At 44.0% G+C, this 27,812-nt stretch overlaps 1 protein-coding gene across 5 annotated transcripts in view; it reads left to right on the forward strand.

The window, feature by feature from the left end:
- Rasgrf2 (Ras protein specific guanine nucleotide releasing factor 2) overlaps nucleotides 1-27,812 on the forward strand; it is a 207,761-nt gene that overhangs the window by 154,173 nt on the left and 25,776 nt on the right. For all 5 annotated transcript variants that reach the window (XR_005869851.1, XM_040728917.1, XM_040728916.1 and 2 more), the window contains exon 18: nucleotides 14,239-14,345. Coding sequence is in view for 4 of the 5 variants with exons in the window: in XM_040728917.1 (XP_040584851.1) it covers nucleotides 14,239-14,345 (107 nt within the window). In the remaining variant the exon portion in view is untranslated. The remainder of the gene's footprint in view (nucleotides 1-14,238; nucleotides 14,346-27,812) is intronic.

Below are 27,812 nucleotides of genomic sequence, written 5' to 3' on the forward strand. Positions count from 1 at the left end.
GCTAGTGAGGTAAGAACCCTGATTACATGGACCTTAGCTGTCACAGACTGAATCCTAGCTCTAGCCTAGAGCTCTTGGTTACTTTGTTGAGTGTGTTTCAAAACACAGTCCATCGGACAGTTCCAGAGACAGTTGGTGTTTAATTGGTATGTACTTCCTAGACAGTGATGCTCATGGCTGATTCATTTCAGAAGTGAATATCAGCTCCCTTTCCTCTCAGTCTCAGTAACTTCCTGGTGGGAGGTCTCAAGTACTTCCTTTTATTCCTTAATTTTCTATGTGTGTGTGTCCCACAATCTGGATTTAATTTCCCTCAAGTCTCACGCTCACCTCCCAAATCTTTTGAGAAGGGTACAGTGATAAGCATCTCTTCATATAATTGAACAGATGAATCACCACAGCAAGTAGAACTCTCCAATCAATTTTATTCACTTACTTTGTCATTGTAAATGTACCCACCATCAGTTCTTTGGAATATATCCTGCTCACTCAGCATCCTTTGACCAGTGACCCAGAGGCAGAAGTTTCCCATTTTCAGTGTTCAAGTTTTGTCATATTTTCATTTTCAAACAGATTTTTGCTGTTGGAGGGTTGAACTCAGGGCCTTGTGCATACCAGGCAAGCACTCTGCTGCCACGCCACATTTTAAGCTGTACTTTCAAACATATCCATGAGGATAGATCTCACGTATCACATGAGGATAGAGCTCAGGTACCACGTGGTTCCCTGGGGGAAAGTGTGCTGTCAATGGCGCTGCCCTATGACTGAGCTTCCAAGCTTGAGTCTTGAGTCTTGTGCAAACCAATGCAGCTGGACCCTGTGATGTATTCAGAGTCTGTGTACTCACTCCCAGCACTGTGGGGCAGAAGGAGTCATGGGTGGGATCCCCCATCCCTTTTAAGACTTTCCACTCCCATCCTCAAGACTTGTCTGCCTACTCTTGTGACGTTTGGAAAAGAAGCCACATGCCTCTTCTTGGGGACACTTCTTGCTGGAGGGGTGGCTGCTGTTTTGGTAACTTGTTTTGCCGTTGGGACAAATACCTGACAAAAGCAACTCAAGTTCATGGGCACAGTGATGATGGCAAGGAAGTCATCTTCACAGGAACCTGAGGTGACCAATCACACTGCATCCAGAGTCAGAAAGCAGAGAGCAACAAGGGCTGATGCTCAAATTGCTCCCTCATTTTCATTCAGTCCAAGACCCCAGGGATCCATTCCTTCCATGGGGTGGTGTGGGACACATGATGTAGATCCTCCATCCTCAGTGACTGTGGTCTAGATCATTTCTCACAAGTGTAGCCAGGGGCTCATCATCTAGGCCATTATAGACCCTGTCTAACAGTTGATAATCTCTGTTAACTATCACATCTGCCTTTCATGGTGGCCTGTTACCTGGCAAGGGCAAAGGTTCTTAGTGAATATGGACCAGGAGAGCCTTAGAGAGAGTGGGGTGTTTGCCAGCAGAGTTAAGAATAATTATCAAGGAGTCAGGATTAAAGAGAGGTCATGTCAGTGAATTATGGTGTCAAGTGAATATGTATAGAAGTTCTGCCACTTAGCTAGTCACATGACTCTCTAAAAGCCTTGCTAAGTCTCCTGTTCCTAGCTTTGAGGCAGAGGTGGTTACACCTAACTCATGGGTTTTCATAAGGATTAAGAGAGGTGATACATGTGTCATTCTTCATTCAGTGTATACTACCATATAAATGTTGAATGAATATATCTTACAATTATTGTTTTCTCCTCTCGGTTTATAAATTTCTTGAGAATGGAGACTACTGTGCTCTCTGTGGACCTCTATATTCCATCTTCCTGGCAGAACAAAACATTGAACTAAAATCAATACGTTTCCCCATGACTCACTATTTGTATATCTTGTGACTCACTTAGATTCATGCATGAGCGCACAAGCACACACACACACACACACTACATTCTTTTACATGAGCAATAAATTACTAGTAATTTAACTTCAAAAATGGGGATGATTATCTAAGTTGTTATCCCAATGGCAATCCAATGAAAGCAGTGTAAGTCCTAAGCATAGTCAAGATACCCAGAAGTCACTGTGTTAAACGAGTTTGCGTTATATAATGATATTCACCACAACTGACTCTCTGTATATGACATAACTGGAGAGAGATGAGCCAAGAGGCATGGCAGCAGGTGTATGTGGTAATAGTGGTGGAAGATACTAGAACTATTCAGGAAAGATAGGGAGTTTGAGAAGTGTTGATGTAGGCACTTTTGGTGGACTGTATAAATAGTACAGCATGAAGAAGAGTGGTGGAGACCAGAGCCAGATAGAGGAGGATAAGAATACGCCAATGATCTCAGTTCACAATTAGCTAGGTGCCAAGTGTTAGCAAGAAGTGAGAAGAAACAAAGCCAGGGAACTACATGTTCGTCGAGGATGAGCTGGCGTAGTCCTCTCACCTCTGGCGTGTTTGTGCCTCCTATCATTTTGAAAAGGGCTTAGGGTAGATGCTTGGCTGAACTGTGAGTCAGAAGACATTGTTTGGGCTCTATTCTGTATAGAGACCAAAGGAAAATATGGAATTCTTAGTTCTTGGAGGTCAGTTCATGAACCAGCATCGTAATAATTTAAAAAATATGTTTTACGTTTTCCGCTGGGTGTTGGTGGCACACTTCTTTAATTCCCTCACTCGGGAGGCAGAGGCAGGCAGATCTCTGTGAGTTCGAGGCCAGCCTGGTCTACAGAGTGAGTTCCAGGACAGGCTCCAAAACAATACAGAGAAACCCTGTCTTGAAAAGCCAAAAAAGTAGTAATAATAAGTTTTCCATCTTCTGTCTTGAAAATGTCACACATCTTGGCGAATATATCCACTAAGATCTAGCCAGCCACAGATGGTTTTGAAGGAACTTGGAGCCAAGGAATGAAAGTAGCACTCAGAAACAAGAAAGACAAGAAAGTGGGTTATCCCTTATACTTCACAAAACAATGCAACTTTGCCAGTGTCTTGCTCTCAACCCAATGAGGCTGTTGGTCCTGAGTTCTGTAAGAAAGCAGGCTGAGCAAGCCAGTAAGCAGATTTGATTTGGTTTCCTCATCAGAGAGAATTTCAGATGCATGGTCAGAAAAGAATCCTTTTCATCATCCTGACTGAGGATGGAGAATAAGCTCTTGTGAGTGACCTCAGTGAGGATATGGTCAAACCATGTCCTCAGATCCAAGGACAAGAGCCAGTCCTTGTCATTTCAGCATGGAAGCATTGATGGCCCCCATGGAAGCACTGATGGCCCTCATGAAGACATGCTATTGAGCAGTCATGGAGTTTAATTGTTTGCTAAGTTTCCTGAACACTTCACAGCTGGAGAGGACCTCATAGACAACCTGCACCAATCATTCGGTCCCCATTGCAGCCTCACTACACCTTGTAGTAGGATGCTCAAGTGTGAATGTTAGCATACAAATCATTGGATGCTTGTTGAGATTGACATGATGATATGTTCCTATAAACAGTGCTAGTGCCCATGAACCCACTGCTGGTTCACTGTCTTAGTTGACTGTCCTTCTATACTTAAATGCTTTTCCTTGGCCAACCAATCCTTTTAGCTAAATCTACAGAATTACTTTTTCAGTGATTATTTCTTGTTCAAATAGGAGATTAGATTCTGCCAGATACAAGCAAATAAAGGAGGCTTTTAAAGCTCTTAGGCTGCCTTCCTATAGAGATGGGCTCATGAATTTCTAATTTGCCAAGGACTATTGTCTGGTCAAGAGAAAAGCTTATGCAACAACTCCTTACCTCTACTGGAATTTCTTTTTTTTTTCCCTTAAGAATTGGGTTGGCTAGTTTTATGTCAACTTGACACAAGCTATAGTCATCTGAGAAAAGGAAACCATGATTGAGAAAATGCCTCCATAAGACTGGGCTATAGGCAAGTCTGTAGGGCATTTTCTTAATTAGTGATTGATGGGGGAGGACCTAGTCCATGGTGGGTGGTGCCACCCCTAGGTTGGTGGTCCTGAGTTCTATAAGAAAGCAGGCTGAGAAAGCCATGGGGAACAAGCTAGTAAGCAGCACTCCTCCATGGTCTCTGCATCAGCTCCTGCCTCCAGATTCCTGCCCTGTGTGTGTTCCTGTCCTGACTTCCTTTAATAATGGACTACAATGTGGAAATGTAAGCCAAATAAACCCCTTCCTCCCCACCTTACTTTGGTTATGGTGTTTCATCACAGTAATAGCAATCCTAACTAAGACAAGAAATGGGCAATGATGGACAATTATAAGTCTGAGTATATAAGTGGAAATTATACAGCTGTTTTAGAAGGCAGACTTCTTTCTATACAACACAACTGAAGAACTTTCTAGAGCTAGTACATCTAGATAGAATGTGCTATTATAAAGAAGTACCAAGACATTTAGAGAAACAACACGCCTAGGTTTTGAAGTTCAAATAGTGTGTCACAGGCTGAATACTAGGCATTTGACACTGGGCAGTTGCTTGATTTCAGGGGAGAAAGTAGCTAATTCTTAGGGAAGAAAGTTCAACTGGAGGAGAACTTTCCACCCAGATCTCAGGAGTAACTTCTAACTGGTATGAAGAGCTAACCACCTCTGCTCAAGTCAGGGAGGGGGAAGGGAATGACTTGGAATCTTCACTGCATGAAGAGAGCTAGTGACACATGATGACATTGACTCAACCACCACCACTGCTCTGTAACTCCTACAGCAGTTGCTGTAGGAGGGTCCTGCCCTCCATCACTCTGCCTGCTGGTCACAATGGCTGCTGTGACAGAAAATATCCCCATCATACTAACTCGCCATTTCGTTCAGAACCCAAGTTGTAGGAAGGCCCGAGAAACACAAATTTTAGATTTGAGTCCACAGGACCCAGAATACACATCATCATTGTATGTGTGAAAGAAAGTGTCACCTTTTAGAGCTTCCTTAGTTCTAATGCAGACACAAGTAGACTGAGTGAGCCAATATGCAAAGGCAAAACAGTCAAATTAGTTCCTTCACAGATCTGATGAAGCTTTGTTCCCCACTAAACTCATGAACTAGAATATCCTCAGGCAAAGCAAACAAGTAAATGCCATGTGCAATATGTGGCATGGTTACAAAAGAGAGCTGTGATCATAGAGCCCTTGCCTGAGTTTAGACTGAATGACTTAGGGAAAGCACAGCTGTGAGGTGAGTACTAGCATGAGAGACCATATATCAGAACTCTAGCCTGACTGGCCACATACCACGCCAGGAGGAGTTTAAGAACATGTGTAAGAGGCGAAGTTTGAACATGTGACTGCAGCAATCCCATCTACAGCTGATGTGAAAGGTGTCTGATGACACTGTAGCCCAAACTCTGCTATCCCATGAAGCCATTGTGGGGGTTAAATAGCTGAAAACATAGACAGTACTTAGGAAGCAGCACCAAGTGTGTGATAAACACTAATCGCATGTTATTGTCCTCAGTGCTGTGTAACTAAGTTCTGTAAAGGGGGTTACCTGTGACTTAGGGGTTGCTGTAAATCATGCATGCTCTGCGTTTCTGGCAGAAATAAGCCTCAGATGAACCTAGCTGTAAGATAACCACAATATTTGAACTCTTGGGAGTGGTGCCTTCAGGGTGGTATCTGCCCAAGGCCTTTTAACTCATGGGCCTCCTGCCCTCAAGACAAAGATAGAGTTGCAGGCTTGAATCTGAGAGAAGAACATAAAAGGCTGTCTTCCATGTTCTTGGATCTGAGCTTCTCTAAGAAACATCTCATTCCCTCCCCGGATGACTTGGCATTTTACAAATCTCTAATCCTTCCCCAGGATCACTGCAGTATTTTACAGACTTTTCAGAGGACCTCCAGTCCAAAAGGCTAGTTTGCTGTTGGAAAATTAGTTTTCTAACCAAATGACGCCTATTCACAGTAATTCTTAAAGTCTCTGCCCTTAAAATTGATTTAAAACTAGGAATTCACATGTTTTAAGACTGATGAAGTTCTAAAATGAATATAGTTCATTAATTCATATTTATATAAATCATATGCTTTGATTTGGTAGAAAAAATTGTAAAAATATCTGGTAGACAAATAATTTTTAGATGGTTGAATCATTTCTTGGGAAGTTAAATAGAAAATACTTACAGAACTTGTGGTTTTTAAAAAGAACTCTTCTGTCTAACGAACAGTGACAACAACGGAGACTTAGTAAGTAGAATTCTTGGGGCACTTCTGGAGGCTCCTGCATTTGCACAGCAGTTCCTACATGTTGGCTGATGTGCAGAGCATGTGTTCTGGGAGGAAGGATGGTGAGAACCTTTGTAGGATTTACAGTACTCAGTACATGAGGTGAAAGTGTCAGGTTAGCGCAAAAGAGGAGTGTGAAGTTCTCTACTAACTGTGTCTGAGAATTTCTAGCAATTTATGTTGAGGGTTTTCAGCACCAAGCACTGAGCAGCCATTTGTCGTTGACACGATACAGCTGTGGGTAGCACTCTGCGGATACATGGAAGATGGCTATAGCCAATGCCCAGCTAAACAGGGTGGGGAGCAGTCCGAGGATGGGACCAAGGTGACACGGCCCTTGCATGGAGGGTGCTTTTCCGGGGTTGAGGACTTCTCAGCTATGTACAAGCATCTCTTCAGAGTTCTCAGCTAACCTGAAGTTGCTTCACAGTATCTTGTGGTTAGAGAGCCTGGGAATGAGAGGATGGGAGGAAAAGTATAGTAACTTCCAAAGCAGGAAGGTTCAGGGACCTCCAGACTCAGGAAATGCCAAGGCCTTCCAATAAATAGAATGAGCCAAGTAAATAAAAAAGAAAAATCCTTAAGGTTCAAAACAATAAAAGCAATTGACTAGATTGACTGAGTATCTACTGTGTGTAGGGCCATCTGTATGAAAGGGCATATAAATGTGACTAGTACCTCAAGTCAATGTGTAGAGATGTGAAGCATGTCCTCTTCACACGTGTAGAGTGGACCTCTGTTAACTTGCTTGGGCCATATGAGAAACAAATTAATAAAAGACCCAGAGATTGATATTGGGGTTCAAGCTTCAAGCTGAATATCAGAAAAGCAAAGCAGCTGGTCACTAGCTTCTTACCTTTAACGAAGGCTGAATGGGCTGATCCTGTCTCCAGGAGCTCTCACCAAGTCTCAGACTGTAACCTCTCCTCAGTGTGGCTGAAGAATGAATGCCTCTCTGAGACCTTGCTCCTGTCTTATATACTTCCCTAATGTTGGGATTAAAGGTGTGAGCTATAATTCTCTTTTAGACTGATTCACTCTTGTGTAGATCTGGTGACTCAGAGAGATCCATCTATCTCTTAGTCCTGAGTCCTAGGATTAAATGTGTGTACCACCACTCCTAGCTTCTCAGTGCTGGGATTAAAGATATGTGCCTGGTTTCTAAGGTTTGTGGCTGGTTTTTCTTTCTGAATCCTCAGGCAAGCTTTAATAAATCATAAATATTATATCACTGCGAGAAACCACTTCCCCATCTTTGTATCTTATCCAGAGAGCCAGTTCAGATTCCCTTTGCATTTTGTCTTGACCCTCAGGAGTCCCATCATCCTGCCTTATACAGAACCCACTGTGCTATAAATCTCATTGTCTTTGACCTCTACACACAAGAGGTGTGGTTCGGGTCTATTTCCACCCAGGGATGCTATATCATCCCATGGATGCAGGTGGATGAATGGTTTTAAGGTTGTTTGGCTATCTAAGATATACCTGCTGCCTAAGTGCGTGATTGATGCTCGCTTTTCTCCCACAAACTCCTTGTCTGCCTACAAATTCCTCAAGAAGACCTAGAGAAAGCAAGACATACACAAGCTATAGTCTTCTGAGAAAAGGGAACCACAATTGAGAAAAAGTCTCCATAATACTGGGCTATACGCAAACCTTTATGGTGTACAGGAGCTATAGCTGTGGTGTACAGGAACTATAGGTATGGTGTACAGGAGCAAATGTTGTTGTTATATACAGGAACTATAGTTGTGGTTATATACAAGAACTATAGGTATTGTGTATAGGAACTATAGTTGTGGTTTTATACAGGAACTGTAGCTGTGGTGTGTAGAAATTATAACTGTAGTTATATACAGGAACTATAGGTATTGTGTACAGGAACTATTGCTGTGGTTATAGAAGCTGTAGCTGTGGTGTACAGGAGCTATGGTTATGTTATATAAGAAATATGGCTACAATACACTGTACAGTGCTCAGTGTTAGAATGCTGAAAGGAGGCTTGAGGGAAAGAGGGCAATCTAACAAGCGCAACTAAGTGTTAAAGTATGTTCCCACTGAAAGAGAAAAACAAAGGAGTAGCAGAGTTTCTCTCCTGAAGGGCTCAAGCCATGGTTGTCCTGTAAGTTAATGCGAGAGTAAATGAGGGCAGTTAGAGATAAAGAAGTGTAAACCTGAGCATTGGATCAGTTTCTTGGGAGAGAAGAATATGTTATGAAGATACAGTTATTTCCTATTGTCTTGAAAGAACACTTTGGGTAGATTTTTGCAGTGTGGGGATGCATAGAAAACTCACAAGAGATGGCGTTATAACCTCAATAACATGAGAACTGAATAGAGTCTACTTGAGAAGAGAGGGGAAACCATGAATGAGCCAGTGAAGGCCAGTGTAATGAGCATTCTTCCTGCCAGCCTGATTCCAGAGACTCAGTCCCAAATGAACACGCAGGATGCTATATTAATTATGAAGCTGTTGGCCATTTGCTGTGGTTTCTTATTGGCTATCTCTAACTTAATTATTAATCCATAACTACTAATCTATATATTTTTACAAGGACTTATCTTTCTGAGGATGCAGGCCTTATGTGTCCTCTCTCCCTGGGATCACATGGCGACTCTCCACTCTTTACTACCTTTCCCAGAATCCTCCTCGACTCCTAGTCCCACCTATCTTGCTTCCCTATTGACCAGCAGTGCTTTATTTATCAACCAATAGGACAAACATGTACACAGAAGGACTTCCCCCATCAGGCCAGCATGGGGGAGAGTGAAGATCAAAGATGGCAAGAGAAGATGCTCTGCCAGTCTTGGGTCTGGCATGGACCCTGCCTCCCAGGGGTTCTGAAAATTAATGTGGATTATCTAAGCATAGACCTGTTGTTCTATAACTTTCAAATCAAATTTTATTCACTTTGAGAGATATATGTTATGAGTCATAACATGCACACACATATGCGCACATATGCACACATATACACGTACACATACATACATGCTCACATACATACATATACATACACACATAGATACACATGTAAACATATACACATACTTATGCATGTCTACATACATACACACATATGCATATATGCACACATACATACACATATACTCAAACACCCATACACATACACACACACACACACACATATATATATATATATACATACACATATACTCAAAGGCCCATACACATGCACACATATCTATATATACGCACACTCACACATATGTGCAGACACAAACACACATGCATATATATACATATGCACACATACACTTACACACACATACTTACACACATGCACAAGTTCTCTAAAGAATACTCATCATCACTATGGACCACACATGCAGATGGTGCTCGCCTACTTCATTTCTTTAATGCTGATCACAATACATTAAACTGTTTTCAGTCATATGAAGTTTAGAAATAATAAAGAAATAAATAAAAGAAAAACAAAGCACTGCATAACTGTTACATAGGAATGTAATGAATTAGAAAAAGAGCTTTTCATATTTGCTTTTATTTTTCTTGTGCGTTATTCATGGTGCTGAATTATAGGACTTTTTCATATAAGTATATACAGCATGTTGGACATATTTCTCCCCATATCCCCCTACTGAACCCTTCCATCTCCCCTCTAGTCCTTCCCCAGGGTCACTGCAGTATTTTACTTTCCAGAGAACCTCCGGTCCAAGATCCAAGAGGCTAGTTTGCCATTGGGAAGTTATTTTTCTAACCAAATGACACCTATTCACTGTAATTAGTGAAGTTTATGCTCTCAAAATTGGGCCGAGTGTCATCTTGGTGCTGAGCCTCAGGAAGGAGTTAGGCAGAAGGAAGTGGCTAAATAAAGGAATAGAATTTGGTGGCTAGCTTTAGGAATGTCATCTAACAGTTTATCAAGGAAAGAGGAAGTAGGGAGGGTGAGACCTGCCAGTGCCGTGTTTGTAATGTTTGGGCCTTCTGGAGGGTTCTTCACGGACTTTATTCAGATATATACATACATACATATATATATATATATATATATATATAATCTGCAGAAACATTTGAATGGTTTTCTTTGGGGGGGAGGTAGAAATGATGCAATTTTTCTTAAGAGAAAAATACAATTGTGTGTCTACAATGCATGGAGCCAAAAGGCACGAAGAGGTTGGAACTGAAAAAGCTTAGTAAAAGAATGGATGATCCAACATTGCATGACAGCCACAAGGCTTAACATGATCTACATGATCTACAACATGTGTGGGGGAAAGGACTATACAGTTAAATCTTAACCTTCAATTCATGTGTGTGACAGTTTAATTGTCAATGTATCCCATTCTAGAATGCCCTGAGGTGAGAGTCTCAGCGAAGGATGGTCTAGGTTGGACTCCAGGTTTATCTGTAGAGATTATTTATCTTCATTGCATCATTTAAAGTGGGAAGGCACACTCACTGTAGGTGGCACTGTCCCCCGGGTTTGGGTCCTGAACTGTATGAAAAAGGAAAAGGGAGGCTTATTCAAGCGCCCATGCATATGTTCATTTCTGTCTGCTCTGAAATCCAGTTGCTTCTCGTTCCTGCTACCTTGACGTCCCTGCAATGATGGACTGTAACCCACAATTGTGACCTAAAATAGACCCTTTGTCCCCTAAGTCGCTTTGGTCGAGGTATTTTGTCATAGCAGCGGAAAGAAAATGAAGATGGACAGATGATAGCTTGGTTCTTAGTTTACCTGTTCTGCCAATCCCTAAAACTGAAAGTTTCCTTAATTTGTCAGGGACTAAAGCATGGAGTGTGACATGGTGAGTTCCTGACCTATGTGTCTGTCCATCTGTGATTTGCAATTTGGGCTGGTGAGTTTTCTTCAGGGGCTTCTCCACAGAGGCTGTGAGCACTGTTATTGGAGTCCACAGGGTTATGCTGAGGAAGCAAGTTTCTTTCTTTAGGGTAAAGATCCCAGAAGTCTCTGCACTGAATTGTAGCCCCAGCTTCAGGCAAGTATCTAAACTGTCGGCTTTGCTCATAGACCATGTCCTGGTCTACACTATCACAGGGGACAGAGCTCTGAGAACTCTAGCTTCATGTGGAAGTCTCAGTTTCCACCCTGCCCTCACTCTTCATGTAGACCCTGGTGATTCTACCTTGAACAACTCAGATGCTGTAATACAAATCCCATGACGCCAGAACAAGAAATCTCTCCCCTCCTCTCAGGACAGCCTCCTCCATCAGGGACTTGGCTCTGATTTTCACACTTCTCTTGTGTATTTGACTCTGAAGAATCTCTTACTGTCTTGTAAACTCAGATGGAATAATATTTGTTATGTTTTACCAATAATTTATAATTTACTCTCTCTCTCTCTCTCTCTCTCTCTCTCTCTCTCCAAGGTCTTTCTGTGTATCCCTGGCTCTCATGAAACTCACTCTGTAGACCAGGCTGGCCTCAAACTCAAGAAATCCACCTGCCTCTGCCTCTCAAGTTCTGGGATTAAAGGCTTTCTTGTATACCTAGGCTGCAAAGAACTAGCTCATCAGACTCCTCTACCACAATCATCTCATCAGCTTTGAAGGCCATTCTTTCAGTCATTCAGTCAATCGTTCTTACAGTCATATCTCATTCAGTAAAGACTTAGTACAGTTTTAGTATTTGGAATTTCATTGAGTCATTGAATACATAAATCTAACCTGGGTTCAGATCTGCAGAACCACATCACAGCCAGGTGTGGTGATGCGCATCTGAAACCTCATCACTAGATCCGGGAGGCTCACCCATCACTGATCTATACATAATTGGAGCTATAGGTTCACTGAGAGAACCTGATTAAAAATCAGGGTGAAAAGTAGTAGAAGAGACACCCGATGCCAACCTCTGGCCTCTGTACACAGATGCATAAGTTCACACACAGATACACACACACATGCACACCAGTCATAAAAATAAGAACAAATAATGCATATAAAGTACAATATATGCCATACACTGGAGAAATGCTTGAGCTCAGCAAAAATATACTAAATCCTTATCTTCATGAGGAACAAAAATATTCATCATAAGTCTGCTGTTGTGTGATAGGAGCCATAAAATGAATGTTTGCGTTATTATGAGATGTAATGGGAATTTCCCCCTGCTCTGGCTAGAGGCCTCATTTGGAAAGGAGTGGGTGGCTTGCACTGATTGAAAAGGGGCACACTACTTGTTTCAGCATGGAGCAGCATGTGCAAGGCGTAGGTAGGCATCATGAAGAAATAAAGGGCAAGAGATAGAAAACAAAAGAGAATCGTGCGGTTCTAGAAAGGCCAAGCAGATTAGACCTCGAGAGCGCCTGACATCCGTGTTGAGAAGTTTTGGATTTATTGTGAGAACCGTTGAAAGGCCTTAAACACCGGTTTGACACTCAGATTTGTACTTTGAAAAGTCTTTTTGGCTCCTGGGATTAGACAAAAGAGGATGAGACCAGGGAGATTTGCTGGTATTATCTAGGGAGAGACGAACAAGTTTTACCCTGATTGCTGGGATAATGACACCAGCCAGGGCCGAGTTTGGGAAAAAAGGCCTCTTTCTTTGAGAGCATATTGAGAGATATGTTTGAAATATCTAAGAGGAAAATGTGAAGAGGGTTTGGACACCTGGTCTAGAACTCAGAGATGAAGTTTATGTAAGTCGTGTGTTACCGGTAGTCACTTAAAAGATACATTTCTGAGGGATGGACAGCAGACCAATGATGCATAGATGTGGAGGCTGTTGATGCCCTTAGTAGACCTTGCTGGTGGGCGAGAGGGTGTGAGAAGCTTGGAGTGAGAAGAGGAGACAGTAAGAGACAAGGAAATGGAATCAGCCAGTGTAGACAGCTCTTTGAAGAAGAGCTATTGATGTTGCATTCTGGGCCCTGAGCCCTGGATATTGAACATATTGGGAAAGTGGTTCACCCTGAAGCTACAGCCAGACCAAGGTGTATTCCATTTTAAAAGGAATAGATTGCTTAATTATTGGATCACAGATATTTGTAAAGGGAGTCTGTGAAGTACTACAACATCTTATTGGTAATGAGGTGACCAAGGCAGTGGCATGGATGACAGAGGAACTCAGAGACACTGGGCTAGAGCTGGGGGTAGAGTCTGGTGGTAGAAACTGGCCTGGTGTGCATAAAAAGCCCAAGATTTCTACACCTGCCCACCCACCAAGACACCAGATAAATACTGAATTATAGCAATGGCTGACATGTGAGCTCTTGCCATTGTACGGGCACTGTGATAATGTTTAACATTGACGAGTTAACAAGTGCAATTCCACAACAACTCTATGAGACGGACACATAATTGACATCAGAGACTGATATGATTTACCAGAGCTCGAGGGCAAATGTGACAACCAGTCTTTTTGTTTTGAATTATTTTATTTCCAATCTTATTCCAAACACCAATTACATAAACGTTATCTGCTTGTGGGATATGAAAGAGATGTGTTGGTATGTTTATATTGCATAGTGATTAAAGTTTACCAACAAATCCTTCATTTTGTGTACTTACAAGTTTTCTCAGGTGAAAACATTTGAAATCCATACTTCTAGCAGCTTTCAAATACTTCTTTTTCAAGCATTGGCTGTACTGTTTGCAGATGGGCAATAGAGTATTTGTCTCCCTTGCAAGTCCACCTCCATCTTCAAATACTGTTGGTTACACAATCACTTTGTGGCAAAGGTATAAAAAAATCCATACTGGCTCCACTCCTTTTGTTAGAGCTCCCTCTTGGCTTTGTATTGTAGATCGCGAGAGGCATAAATAGAAGTGTCATCGGTGGATGGCTAGCTTTCCTCAGTGGCCTTTAATAAATACTTGTGCATTATTCATGTAATTGCACCTGTAACTGCGGTGGGCTGACTGTGAGAGTATAATAAGTAAGCAGGGACCACATATCTAAAGCCACCTTCCTCCCTGGCAAGATGCAGCATGTGTGAGTTTCATTAACAGGAATCCCAAAATAAGTGACCTTTTCTAATCCCTGGGGACTGGCCCTAACTACAATGTGTGGTTTTTCTCCTCCAAAGGATTTAACAATACTGAGAGAACATGTGACAAGGAGTTTATCATACGGAGAACAGCCACCAATCGTGTCCTGAATGTCCTCCGTCACTGGGTCTCCAAGCATGCACAGGTAATTTGGAAGTTCCAGGGACTACTTTCAAGGATTTTTATGTTTTAAGTGAGCTTTTCAAGTCATTGCACATGTAAATGGTCTCCTGGCATGCGGTGGTTAGAAGCCTTGGGCTTTAGAAGTTAAGAAGGGGAGATGTAAGGAAAAGGCACATGTGTTCCCAACATTGCTACTTCACGCCTGCAGATAATCCAAGGTACATGGCAAAGTGGGGCTCCCTCTTCCCCATCTCAGAGGCGGCTCTTCCTGCCATGCCAAAGCCGTGGTGGTCACAACTGCACTAGAGTACCCTGGGGTTACATTTCTCAGGGTCCCCTCTGGAGCTGTGCTGCAGAGGCTCCCATCTTCAGTGGCACCCAGAGCCGTGGAGGCAAACACCACAGTGCCCCATAAAGGCCAAAAATAAATTTTATCTGATAAGGGAGGGCTTTCTTAGACCAATTCACAAAATTCACCAAATTTTACCTCATGTCTTTTTATGTTTTGGTTCCTAGTACTCTGTTTTTAAGTTGAAAGAAATCTCATAGTTTTCTATTGAAAAAAATGTGTAGAATTTATTCCCCTTTTGCAAAATAAAGCCAGGTACTTCTTTACCTTGTTGGTTCTAATTTGCACCTTTACTGACTGCAGGCCAGGCCTTCCTGGACCCGATGTTGGCTAGTAGTCTATAAGGAGTGTTGGCTAGAAAGACCAGGGCCCTGATTGGCTCAGATCAAAGATGTGACAAATCTTGAAGACCATTTTGCATTAAACGTAAAGTACAAACTTGGACTTTTGTGATTCAGACTCCTGCTGCTAAGGATGGGGGAGATGTTCTTTTCCTCTGACTGCAGTTAGTCATGAAGCACAGACATGTTTGCCCTAGCTCTGTAGTCCTGGGCACATGACAGACATCTGCTTGGTTGTTGTTGAACGGGGTTTACATTTCAATGCCACTACTGTTCACTTTCTTCACGAGATCATTTTCTGCCGTTTAGTTTCCAAAGGGAGCCAAAACATGGGCTGTGTCCTCCAATGAACCCAAAAGCTGAGCTCCATACTACAATGTGTGTGCTGACATTGCTGTGGAAAGGTAGTATTTTCATGAGACATACACACATACACACACACACACACACACACACACACACACACACACACACACACACCTCCTGCTGCAAAGCCTTCTGTATCATTTACAGAATTCCCAAGTCTCCAAAGGCATCAGATCTGTGCTACTCTTGACTCCTGTGATTACTGTGATCTTCTGAGAGACTTCCAGGCTGTCAAGTCAACCAAGACCTGTGGCTCACTCATGAGGCTGTCACAGACTTAATATATTTCAGGGCAATTCTGTTTTGTTTTGTTTTGGTTTTTTTTTTGGAGTTGTCTACTGCTAGGTCATTCTGAAGAGACTCTGTCCACTTGAGAAACGTCACACACACTGAATGATGAGGAAAAGGAGCTGTGACTGTGGCTCACCATGGGCTCAGGGAAAGCATTTAAGCATGAGACACCTCTTTCCCTCAAAGCACTTATGCTTGAGCATCAGTCCTACCTTTTCTGTTTTCTCAATTTATCTATTAATAAGAGTTGTGCTGGGCTGGGCGTGAGGGCAACTAAGATTCACGTGGTCTCTGACTTCAAGGAATTTCTAGTCATGGGAAGAGGTAGCCACTCTCAGCCACTGCACTTGGTGTAATTCCTGCACTACAGGCTCACCCTCTGCTTCCTCTCACTGCCTTAGACATTCAGGCAGAGGACCAAAACCTCAGGGGTGGGGCAGAGGACACAAAGACTGCACACCCTTAAGGGGAGGTGCCAGGCCACCTAAGGAGGTCGAGAGGAAGCTCTTGAAAACAACCACAGTTGTGTTCAGTCAGCAGTGGGAAGTCAAGACTCGACAGTGGGAAGTCAAGACAGGTTGTGTCAGGGATGGTGGCAGGGTCCACTTACCTCCCACAGGAGGACAGAGCAGAGCTGCTTCTCAGTCAGCCGTGGAAGACAGTTTGAGGAAGCCACCGGTCACATTCCCTAGGCAGAGGTACAAAGTGTTCGATAGGGCCACGTGAGGAGCTGTGTATACATAGACAGGGGGCCTTCTCTACATTGTGAGCAAGTAGACCTTCAGGGAATGGGATCTGTCCCTGCCCCACCCCAGCAGACTTCCTGGAGGGCTTATACAGTCCCACTGGGAGAGTCTGGGTCAAGTGGAATGTTGGAAGCCTAGGACCAAGGGGAGTTGACAAGAACTCACAGGAGGCCAGGCATTACCTGGGTCAGGTGAGCTACCTTGAAGTGCCCAGCAGAGTAATCTTTAAAATTCCATGGGTAACTAATCACTAACATTCTGCTACACCAAGAAGGAGCCAAAGCCGGATTCCACTTGCAAATCACAACAGACTCTTCTTTCCCCTGAGCATCCTCAGCCACAGTGAATGAGTGTGGTTGAGGTGAGGTGAGCATCTTCCGGACTTAGAACAGGACGGGTGTGGACAAGGTCACATTGTTTCTAGTGTGACCCACATACTCTGCATGTTCCAATGAGAGTGTCGTAACTAGAAGGTCCTGGAAGAGTGATGCCTGCCCAGACCTCACGCAGGACAGTTGCTGGTTGATGAAGCCACCCGAATAATCCAGCCATTCCATTTTCATATCACCTCAGTCTGCTTACATGGATTTTATGGAAACTCGGAAAGACAGATTTCTCTGAAAATGAAGCATTTGAATCACAGTTACATGGTTTCTTCCTTTTTGTTGAGCTGTGATAGACTTCACATAATGGCATCAAGCATAACCGTGTAACTCAGTGACCTCTATAGTGACCTACTCCTTGAAATGCCACTCTGGTCAAGACATAGGTCATGTCTAGCCCCCAAGAGGACCCCCCCCCTGTCAACTATCTCTTCCTGAGCACTGCTCAGCTCTGCTAGCATTGCTTGTGTTGTTATTAATATAATGTACATTTTATTACATTCAGAGTAAGCCCCTTATTTGCCCAGTAGTGTTCATTTCCTCTGGTTTATTCTTGCTTTGAACACTGTTTCTAATACAATATATATTTCTAATGCAACGCACACACACACACATGCACGCACATATATTTACCACAAACACATACCCTCTTCCCATTGTATGAAGACGTTTGCGATGGTTAGTTCTAAATAGTTAAGTCTGATTAATTCTGATCAACCTAGCTGGATTAATGGGCACACAGGTGTTAATGAGGCACACACACAGTTGGGTGTGACCGTGAGGGAACATCCAGGGAGGTGTAACTAAGGAGGGAGGAGCCACACTGGCTGTGGGCAGCACCACACCCCGCACTCCCGCCCTGCCGTGGATAAAAAGGGGAAGGGAGTAGAAGAACGGCTTTCACTCTGCTTCCCCTGCTTCCTGACCACCAACCCAATGGGGTGCACTGTCTGGTTCTCCTGCCATCGTGGAGCTGCCTGCAACAATGCCGTTGTCACCTGGTCTATGAGCCAGGCATCCCCTGAACCATGAGCCAGAGTCAACCCCTGCCTCCACACATGGTTTCTGCCAGGTATTCTGTGACCACAATGAGAAAAGTAACGGGTACAGTTTTACCCAACTTTACCTTTTAAATAGAGGGGAGGGGCAGAGGGACAGAAAGAGAAAGAGGGGGAGAGGAAGGAAGAGAGAGAGAGAGAGAGAAAGAGAGAGACACAGACAGACAGACAGAGAGAGAGAGAGAGAGAGAGAGAGAGAGAGAGAGAGAGAGAGAGAGAGAGAGAGAGAGCACACAGTCCCTAACAGCTGAGGTAAGGCTCTGGTGGGGGGCATGCCCAGTCTATGTTAACAGGGCTGCCTCACTGAGGGTGTGAGTGGGTATCCCAGAGACAGGGTGGAGTATGGGGTAAAGAATGAAACCCCCACCCTGGCATTTATGGGTAATGTGGCTCAGAAAACCTTTTTGCCCCAGGCCCTAGATTTCTTTCTCTACAAAAATTGGGCTAAAGCTACTTCTTCCTATGAGCCATGGATTACACAAGGCTGTTACGGATGGTGACTCTTGGAGACAGCCTTGTGCAGGCACTGTCTAAACCCTTACCTCAGGTAGTCAGAATCTCATCCCTGCACTTGACACATGAGCTACCTGAATTCTCCGAGGGCCTCTGTCCTCTTGAACTCTTATGAGACTCCATCTGGAGTGCCCTGCCCAGTGGCTTCTGGGCTGATTGATCTCTAGGGGAGCTAGCGTGGTGGAAGCATTGTGGTGTTATCACTTAATTAAAGTGAACTCGCTGCAAGCATAAACCAGAGATCTGGCAGGAAACCAGACCCAGCCCTGAGTTCTTGCAGTCCTGACATGTGGTCTCCACCACTGCCATAGTAGGAAGCGGGGGAGGAGTACCCGTCCCTGTGGAGGCTCCCGGGAGAAGGTGGCAGCCCCTCCCTCCGCAGAAGGAAAGGGCCAGAGTGCCTCCCTGTGTCTTGCAGCCAGCGAGAAGTAGGAATGCCTCTGCCACTGAGAGGCTCGGGCAGTGGGTGCTGGTGTGATAGCCAGTGGGAAGTTTGGTTATTCTGACAGTTGCCTCTCTCGCATTTTTATTTCTTGGCATCACTCTGCCAAACCCAGAACTCAGTGTCACATCAGAGCTTGGAGAGTTCTGCATCTGAAGAGGAGGTTGAACCAGGACAGGCGCAGCCCAGTTTTTGGTGTGGGTGGGAGAATGTAATCTGTAAGAAACAGCTCGCTACCCAACAGGCTGCTGTCACCTCTCCTGACAGCTCTTGGCCAGCTGCCAGCTCTGTCCATCCTACCCAGGGCTCAACCCCTCCTGTCTGTGCCCATTCCTGTTTCTGTTTATTTGCCTCCAGTTCTGTTCCATCCACGCGCCCAGTCTACTCTCAACTCCCTAGCAGCGGCTTTGTTTTCCCTCTTCTCTGGCCTCTGAGGTCTCTAGACCCGAAGTCTGATGACAGCCTTGAGTCCTACAGCCTTTGATCCCGCTGAGGCACTGTTTAACCCTCTCTCATCTCTGTGAGCAGGTACCAGGAGCATAATGTTTCTTCTTAGGGCTTAAAGATCCGGGGTCAAAAGGACTCCAAAGGAGGAACTCTGGCCACTGAGCAGGAGTGCGTTCCAGAGTGAGCCGGTCTGCTTTCCCACTGGTGATGTGGGCGAATGATCTGCATGGTTTTGTTGTTGTTTTGAGACAGGGTTTCTCTGTGTAGGCTGTCCTGGAACTTGCTCTGTAGACCAGGCTGGGTTGGTACTCAGAGATCCGCCTACCTCTGCCTCCTGAGTGCTGGGACTAAAGGCGTGCGCCACCACTGCCCGACTCTACATGGGACTCTTAAGTGCAATTATCAGACCCAAAATATTAAGTGAAAACTACTAAGTGAGAAGTCTGTGCTGACTCTTTGTGTGTGAGTCCTAGGAGTTTTCTGGGATTTGTTATTGTGTATTTTGTTTGTTTGGGTTTGGGTTTGGTTTTAGCTGTTGGTTTTTGTTCTTTGTTTGTTTGGGTTTTTTTTTGGTTTTTTGTTTTTGTTTTTTGCCTTCCCTGGTCCAGATAAACATAATCACTGTTTTTGTTTTTAATCCTAGCTTATTAACTACTTACCACATTCCCCTTGTCTCTTACCCATTTCTACAATTATCTTTTGAAGTTCCCTTCAGCTCTTCAGGCTTTCTTAGTATTGGTGAGGCATTTACAACAGGATTTATTAGCCAGTGTGAACTGAATTAAGCAGTTAAAATGCCAATGTCCTTGGAAGACATTTTCTTCTCTTTAGTGGCTACAACTACTACTGAAACTGCTAAAAGTTAGTTTCCCATAGAACTGCTAAGATCCCTTCACCTTTGACAATGGATTTTGTTGACTATGAAATCAATAAGAATTAACACATTGAATCTGACTGCTTTGATAGATTCTTACTCTTATTTCCTGATGAGACATCGTGGGATCAGGGCTATTCCTCATTGATATCTCGCTGCTCTCATAATTGCTCTTGAGCCTTGGAAGCATGACTGGAGACTGTGGGTACAGTCAGTCCTCACCAGGAGAATGATGGCCAGACATGCACTGGGATGTATTTGGTCCTTGTCTCTTGATCCTGGCCTGGACCAGGGCTCTCACCACTGCAGAGCCTCCTGAAGATACCAAAGGTCAATGGCACACTCCACATCCCCTGGCTTGCTCAGCCCCTGGCTCATCTCTCTTGCTTTCTTTCTTTTTGTGCTCCTCTCGCCTTCTGCTCCCAAATTAAACTGAGCTACTAGTCTCTGTGCATCAGGTCTTCTCTTAGCTTACCATCAACAATGCTTCGTTTGCCACATTCTTATGAACTGAGTGTCTCTTCTATCAGAAAGGAAAGATGCACTTTTGTTTCCAACTCTTTACAACAACCTTTTTACATAGGTAGCCCACACCAAATCTTCTCCTAGTGCTTTGCTGAGGCTTCTATTAGAAGTATGCTTAAAGAACATTGCAATGATAGTTGTCATTATTCAACTAAAAAATCATAAATATTGAAACTAAAAGCAAGCCCCTCTAGACTTTTCTTTCTCCATCCAGTCTTTGTTATTGTCTTGAAAGCTCTGGTCCATTTACATCAATCACCTAGCTTGAACCCTAATAGAAAACACTCACTTGGAAAAAATCTCTCTGAACCTCTCTCCCTGATGCATGTTTTTATCCAGGCTATTATTTTAGGCTTAAAGAGGTAATCTTGGGAACCACCTAATTTCAGAGTTATGGGGCAGTATTTCCAAAGTCTTCATTCAGCGACTGAGGACTAGAGGCTAAGTCTTTGTAAGTCTTTTAAGCTCAGAATCACTCATCAGACAATAGTTGAATAATGCTTTTGCTGAGTGGTGCTTTCCTTTTCAGTGAATTGGTGTCAGTGTTACCATTTGCCTCCAGTCGGCGGTTATGCTTTACTCTGTGTCTATGATTTGTACTCTGCCCTCTCCTAGTATTTCTCATTTCATGTGTGCTAAGCTGGTTTCCCAAATCATCAGTTTAAGATTTAGGCAGTTCATCATCACCTGTCTTCAGTGGACTATGCTCATTCAGTCAAGAAACATGTGTGGGCCAGCCAGGAGCAAAGCACTGTGCTTAGCTGGTCTGAGGGGTGTCTAGAGTCTAGTACCTGGGCTGCAGGCTCCTAAGGGATGGTCAAGCATAGGTTCCCTACACACAGATCCTCTTTGTAATTTCAAAACTCAGTTAAGGAGTGACTAGTAAGGACTGGAGAGATGGCTCAGTGGTTAAGGAGTGTCTAGTAAGTATTGAGCACTATTGGGAAGTGTAGAAGTACCATTATTAAGTGGAGAAGTACCATTACTAAGTGTAGCAGTACTATTGCTGAGTGTAGAAGTACTGCTGTGTAAGTGTAGAAGTACCATTACTAAGTGTAGCAGTACGATTGTGTAAGTGTAGAAGTACCATTACTAAGTGTAGAAGTACTACTGTATAAGCACTATTGCTTTGCAGGATTTTTCAAACTGCTGGCCTTCTTTGTATTTTTCATACCCATTGTACAAACAAAGAAGCTGTTACTGTCTTTTGTAGTTGAATAATGGGGAACACTGGGTTTCCCTCCTCTTTACAGTGAGTATTTCCAAAGGGAGAAGTTGATAGAGTCAATGCTGCCCAGAAATGTGAACACAGGCCACAGAGGGTGACAGGAGTAATGATCAGGTACCCTTCAGGGGTTTCAATCCCAACTTTTAGCCAGGACAGCCCCTCCTAGGAATGGCTTTCAATTATTAAAGTTCTACCAGGCATGCCTACCTTTTGACATTGTGGCACATTGCTGTCATCTGCAAAATTCATGATCAAGGTCTACAGTGAAGTCTCAAACAACAACAGTAATGACCACCACAGCAAACTGGTTATGTTTTAAATGAGCTTGTGATGCTGGATGGGGTCCCATTCACAGCGTGAGCCCATGGGCCGTGAAGTGGGCGCAGTCAAAAGCATGGCTGGCTGAAAGGTGTGTCACCTTTAGTTCATCATGATGAGGGCGGTTGAAGGGCATCCCAAGCCTGCATGCTGGTGTGATCACACAGCGTCTTTCCCTGGTTCCCTACTCACAAAAGAGCCGAATCTAACACCGTTTCTAACACAATTTAAATTCCCCGTCTTGTGTAATTTAGGAAGGCAGAAAGGCAATGAATGCTTTTCATTTTCTTGACTGTCGACCTGAGCCTCAGTCTCTGAGTTTAGGATCCACCACATCCTAAGCACCTGCTTTACAGACCTTTGTTCCGGGTTTTTGACTTGTTTGTGCAGATCTGCTCGACTCTGCATGGTCCCCACTTTTAAAATCTCTGGCCACTGTTAGAATGCACTGTGCTGATTACAGAGAAAATTACTCTCATAACTCTCCTTCCTGAATTGTGTTTACTGATTAAGATCGACTCAGCGCCCTGGAGCCCCCTTGGCCACATGTGGCATGTAGCCTGCTCTCTGGAAAGAATGAATGTATTTTCAGAATGCTCAAACTGTCAATACAGGTTAGTCCTACACAAGATGAAGGATTTAAATTGTGTTGTAAAGGTGCTAGACCTAGACTAGTTATGAATAGGGAAACAGGGACAGAGGCTGTGTGATCAGCTCAGGCTTGAGGTGACCGTCTGCAGTCCTCATCATGATGAACTGAAGGCAACACGCCTTTAAGCCAACCATGCCCTTGCCTCTGGGGAGCAGGACTATTGTTTGATTGTATGTGAACAATCCACAGACTTCACTTTCTCCTTCCCTTTTCTCCAGCACTGGGGCTTGAACCGGGGGCCTTGAAACACCCCAGGGAAACACTCTTCCTCTGAGCTACACCTCAGTCCTATTGTTCCTTTCCATTTTGAAGTAGGGTCTAAGTTAACCAGGTTGGCCTTGAATTTACTCAGTAGCTGAGTCTGACCTTGAATTTGCAATCCTACTGCCTCGGCTCTGGAGTAGCTGGAATCACAGCCTTGTGTGGTTAGATCTTATTAACTCTTGCTAATGTGTTCAATGGTAACCGATGCGTCTGTACTTTCCTCACTTGGAATGGGGATAGCCGTGTATTATGCTCCCAGACTGCGTTTGAAGGTCTTAGAGTAATGTAGCTAGCACTGGGCAAACTGTCACCAAGCCTGAGTCACAGTCATTGCTAGCCTCGTCTCAACGGTTCCTCTCTTCTGAGGGTCATGAGACCATCAGTTGATATTCTGTAAGTGCCCACTATGTGCCACAGTCCTGCCTCGAGCGCTAGGACCTGTTCCCTCCAGCCACTGCCTCTCTCCTGGTGGGTAGACTGTGTCTCAAGCCCCCTTGTTGCTCCAAGGCTCGACAGAGCACCACCCAGCCCCCTCTGCTCTCCTAACCTTCTCAAACCTGTGCTCTAAGTGTCCTTGGCTGGCCTTGCATCCATCTGCTCACCCACTGAACTTGTGCCCAGCCTTCCCCAGCACCTGAGATACTGACTTGCTCAATGGCTATGGGAAGAATAAGAGGCAGATGCAGATGGAAATGCAAACACTTCATATTTCCTGGGCCGTCACTACCCCCACCCCCACCCCATCCTCTCACCACCCGCCGATTCTCCGTCTCCACGCCTCTGATTCAGTAATTTGGAGCAGAGGGGCCTGGGAATCACATGGAAGCAATTACTGAGCAATAACTTTTATGTCTTCCACTGGCCTCAGTCTGCTCCCTTACTGTCCTCCAGACAGAACCAGGGCTGCTACCTCTAGAGAGTGCAGCAGCCCAGCAGCGCCATCTTGTGGACAATGAACTCCACTGAGTCTGAGCCAAATGAAGTCAGCCAGACTTATAAATATCCTATCTCTGGATTTAAGTAGTAGAAAATGTCTTTCCTTCCAGATTTATATTTTTGATTGGAAATAATACTCTATACTTTGAAACGAAACTTTTCAACGACCAACGGTGTATTTTCACGTTCATTTATGAATAATACAGGGCCCTATGGATTCATCAGAGACTTCAGCTTTAAAAGTAAAACAAAAGTAGTGCAAAGTCTCGCTGCTAAAACATGGTCACTGCAGTTTGTTACAAGCAGAATCTTGGAGATGGGGAGATGACTCAGTGGTTAAGAATTCCTGCTGCTCTTGCAGGAGATCTGGACCTTGGTGGGTCACAACCATTTGTGATTCCAATGAGTGCTAGACATATACATAGTGCACACACATGCATGCAGGCAAACACTCATACACATCAAATAAGTCAATCTAAAACAACGCCCCAGAATCCCAGTGCCTCTCCAAATGGCTAAAGCTTACCTTGGGGTTAGCCACAGCCCTGGTGACTCCCGCGTGCACGAGAGCTTGAACAGCATGAGTGACAGGAGTGGATGGCGATCCTGTGTTCTTGCTCACTCATGGCCTGGGTGGTCCATGTGTTCTGAGCGATGTTGAGAACTTGGCCCCTGTCTCCTCTCTCCTCCATAGCCAGGGAGGACTGAATTTACAGGGTGCTTCATGGTGAAACCCCTGTGCATATGTGAACAAGCCTGAGGGAAACTGGCCATTCGCATGAGATGTCAGAGAATCTGGTTGTATCACCCACAAAAATCTCACCATGTGTCACGCTTCAGTCATCCACAGATTGTTCACCCGATCTTTTAAAGGGCTGCTCAGGCCCCGTTTCCCCGGGGTTCAGAAGAGTAAAATTACATTTAAAATGTTTCTATTGGAGAATGTTAGGTTTGTTTTACTACTTACCAGCAGCTCAATAATCAGCATTGTTTATATGATGAAATTTGAGCTATTTACTAAAATTTTAAAATTAGTTTACTTTGTATAAGTCATGTGTCAGGATGCTGTTTATTAATTCGGTTTGTGCTGACAGCTCCAGGCACGGATGTAATGCATGTGGACTGCTCTGACTCCCACGCTCTCATCCCCCTCCATTCCTATTCGCCTCTCATTCTCTACCAGTCTCTTTCCTGGGCTCCTGTTCTTTTGTTTGTGTACTTCCGGGCTTGACGAGGGCCTTCTGTGTGGCCTTGACTTTGGAACTATCCACTGGGGTCTGGTAGGCTCACCAGTGGGTATGTAACTAAAGAAAATAGTTCCCCTTCATCCCCCAGCGCATACTTAGCCTGTAGTTCAGCATATAGCATAGGGTCCTGTGAGCCACCCACGGTCCCTGCCCATCCATGACGGACTGTTGAAGCAGCCTGTCTTGCACAGGACCAGCGCAGATAGTTGCAGCTGCTGTAAGTTGGAGATTATACTGGCTGGTTTGTATCTAGAGGATGGGACATCGTCACTGCCCTTCTCCCCGTTTTCCAGCTCCTACATTCTTCCTACCCCCTCTTCTGCAGTGTGCCAGGAGTCGTATAAATGCCTTGTTTAGGACTGCACCCTCATCATCACGTCTTCTTGGCATCTTATGCTACCTGAGTCTAGGAGACAGTTCACATTTTGCCGTTCGGGGGTCTCAGAACAATCCCTGTTGAGCCCAGAATGGAGCCCCAGCAGCTGCTCAGGATGCTAGCTAATCACTAATTAGCTTGCAGCAAGGCCTGAACAGAAGGTTGGTGTCCTTCACACTAATCGTGCTGTTTATGGTAATCAGATTATTTGCATCATTAGAGTCTCAACATAGCTACATGAAGACTCACTAATATATATCAAATATTCATTAAGGATATAGACTCCTGATGGTCGTGAGCTCCTTTGGTAGCTCAGAGAGACTGATGTAGACAAGGTTGTTAACTGTTTAAACTACAAATACCTCTACCTTGAGATGGGGGTTGGGTGGAATGAAGAAAAACCAGCAGCAAGATATAATCGTGGTTTAAAGGGAAAATGCTTAATGAGAAGCTGCTGGACAGTGAGTAGGTGACATTAATGGAAACATTGGTGTTAGGGTTACCATTGCTGTGATGAACCAGTGTAGCCAAAGCAAGTGGGGTTTATTCCAAAAGCAAGTAGAGGTTTGTTTTCATTTATGCTTCCATGTCACTGGTCATCAGCGAAGGGAGTCAGGGCAGGACTCAGGCAGGGCTGGAGCCTGGAGGCGGGAGCTGGGCAGAGGCCATTGAGGGTGCTGCTCACTGGCTTGTTCCATGGCTTGCCCTGCCTCTTTTCTCAGAAGCGCCTGGGACGACCACCACCCAGGGATGGCACCACCCTTAGTTTACCGGCCTCTTCCTCATTGGTCACTAATTGAAAATGCCCTACAGCCTGACTTTATGGAGGCAGTGTCTCAGTTGAGGTTCTCTCCTCTCAGATGACTCTAGCCTGTGTCACATTGACAAAAGCTAGGCGGGGCAGATGTGAACATCTGTACAGCCCTCAGGCCCGAGTGGTTCTTGTTTCCCATGAGACAACACTTAAACAGTGAAATGAAGTCCTGAGAATAGCTTACTGTTCCTTTTGCCATGGACCTGAGGTGCACAGACTCTCATTTCAAATTAGGTTAGATGTTTAAACTGTCTACAATTCATAAAATTATGGACATTTTTGCTCCTAATTTACTATATATAGTAAAAAATTTTACTGTTTATTTTTATCTGATTAATTGCCATTAGTGATGTTGGCCTCTAACCATTAAAAATGATTCGGAAGGTTAATTCCTAAAAACCATTTTCTTTGTTGTTAAACTGCAATCTTAATAATGGATAATACAGCTAATAAATAATAACACAAGTATCATATCAGGATGTGCTGTAATAATTGTAACAGATCCGTGTGGTAACAACCACGCCTGTCTGCACACACAGACTGGTAGTCTATGAGAGTGAGGCCCTCCTGTGTACACCTGGCAGCCCTAGGTGGTTTTTGAACACCGGCATTCCCAGCACACTGCCAGAAGATGGTGATCAAAATTCACTCCATAAACGAGTGCAGCAGCCACAGTCTTGCATCTTTATTCCGTTTGTCTCCTGATAGTCTATCTTAAACATTTCCAAATCAATGGAAAATTACTAGCATAAAAAAAAAACCAAACCAGTGTCTCGCTGCACACCGGGAGTCATGTTGGTCAGTGTATTTGCATCTGTTCTCACGCCCCCTGCAGCCCAGGAACAAGTTGATTCTTCTTTACTCTCATTGCTCATTTCTATGCTCCAGTCTTCCTAACTCTGCTGATAATCTGTCCCATCACTGTCACTCTTGTCTCTGGCATGGCCACATCTGTTTCTAGGTGTCATTTATTCTTTTTTCCTTAGCATATCTATGTAGATTCAAGCATAAGTACACTGATATTAATATTCTTAGCACATCTTCATTCAAGTTAACATCCAAATAACACATTTTATTCTTACAACACATATTTTTTAAGTTACTGCTATGCCCCTGTTTCTGATATTACTCATGGTTCAGCAGGAAGCCAGGCAACTGCATTGCTCTTTAAAATGTGCCACACTAAATTATGGTAATAGTGAGTTATGTGTCCCATGGAGCACAAGAGAAAAGCTTTCAACCCCACTGTGTCAATTAAGGACTCCAAAGAGAGTGTTACTAACTCCTAGACCCAAGAGATAAATAAGAGTCCACCTGGG

The sequence above is a fragment of the Mesocricetus auratus genome, unplaced genomic scaffold (assembly GCF_017639785.1).
Source record: "Mesocricetus auratus isolate SY011 unplaced genomic scaffold, BCM_Maur_2.0 Super-Scaffold_100020, whole genome shotgun sequence".
NCBI lineage: Eukaryota > Metazoa > Chordata > Mammalia > Rodentia > Cricetidae > Mesocricetus > Mesocricetus auratus.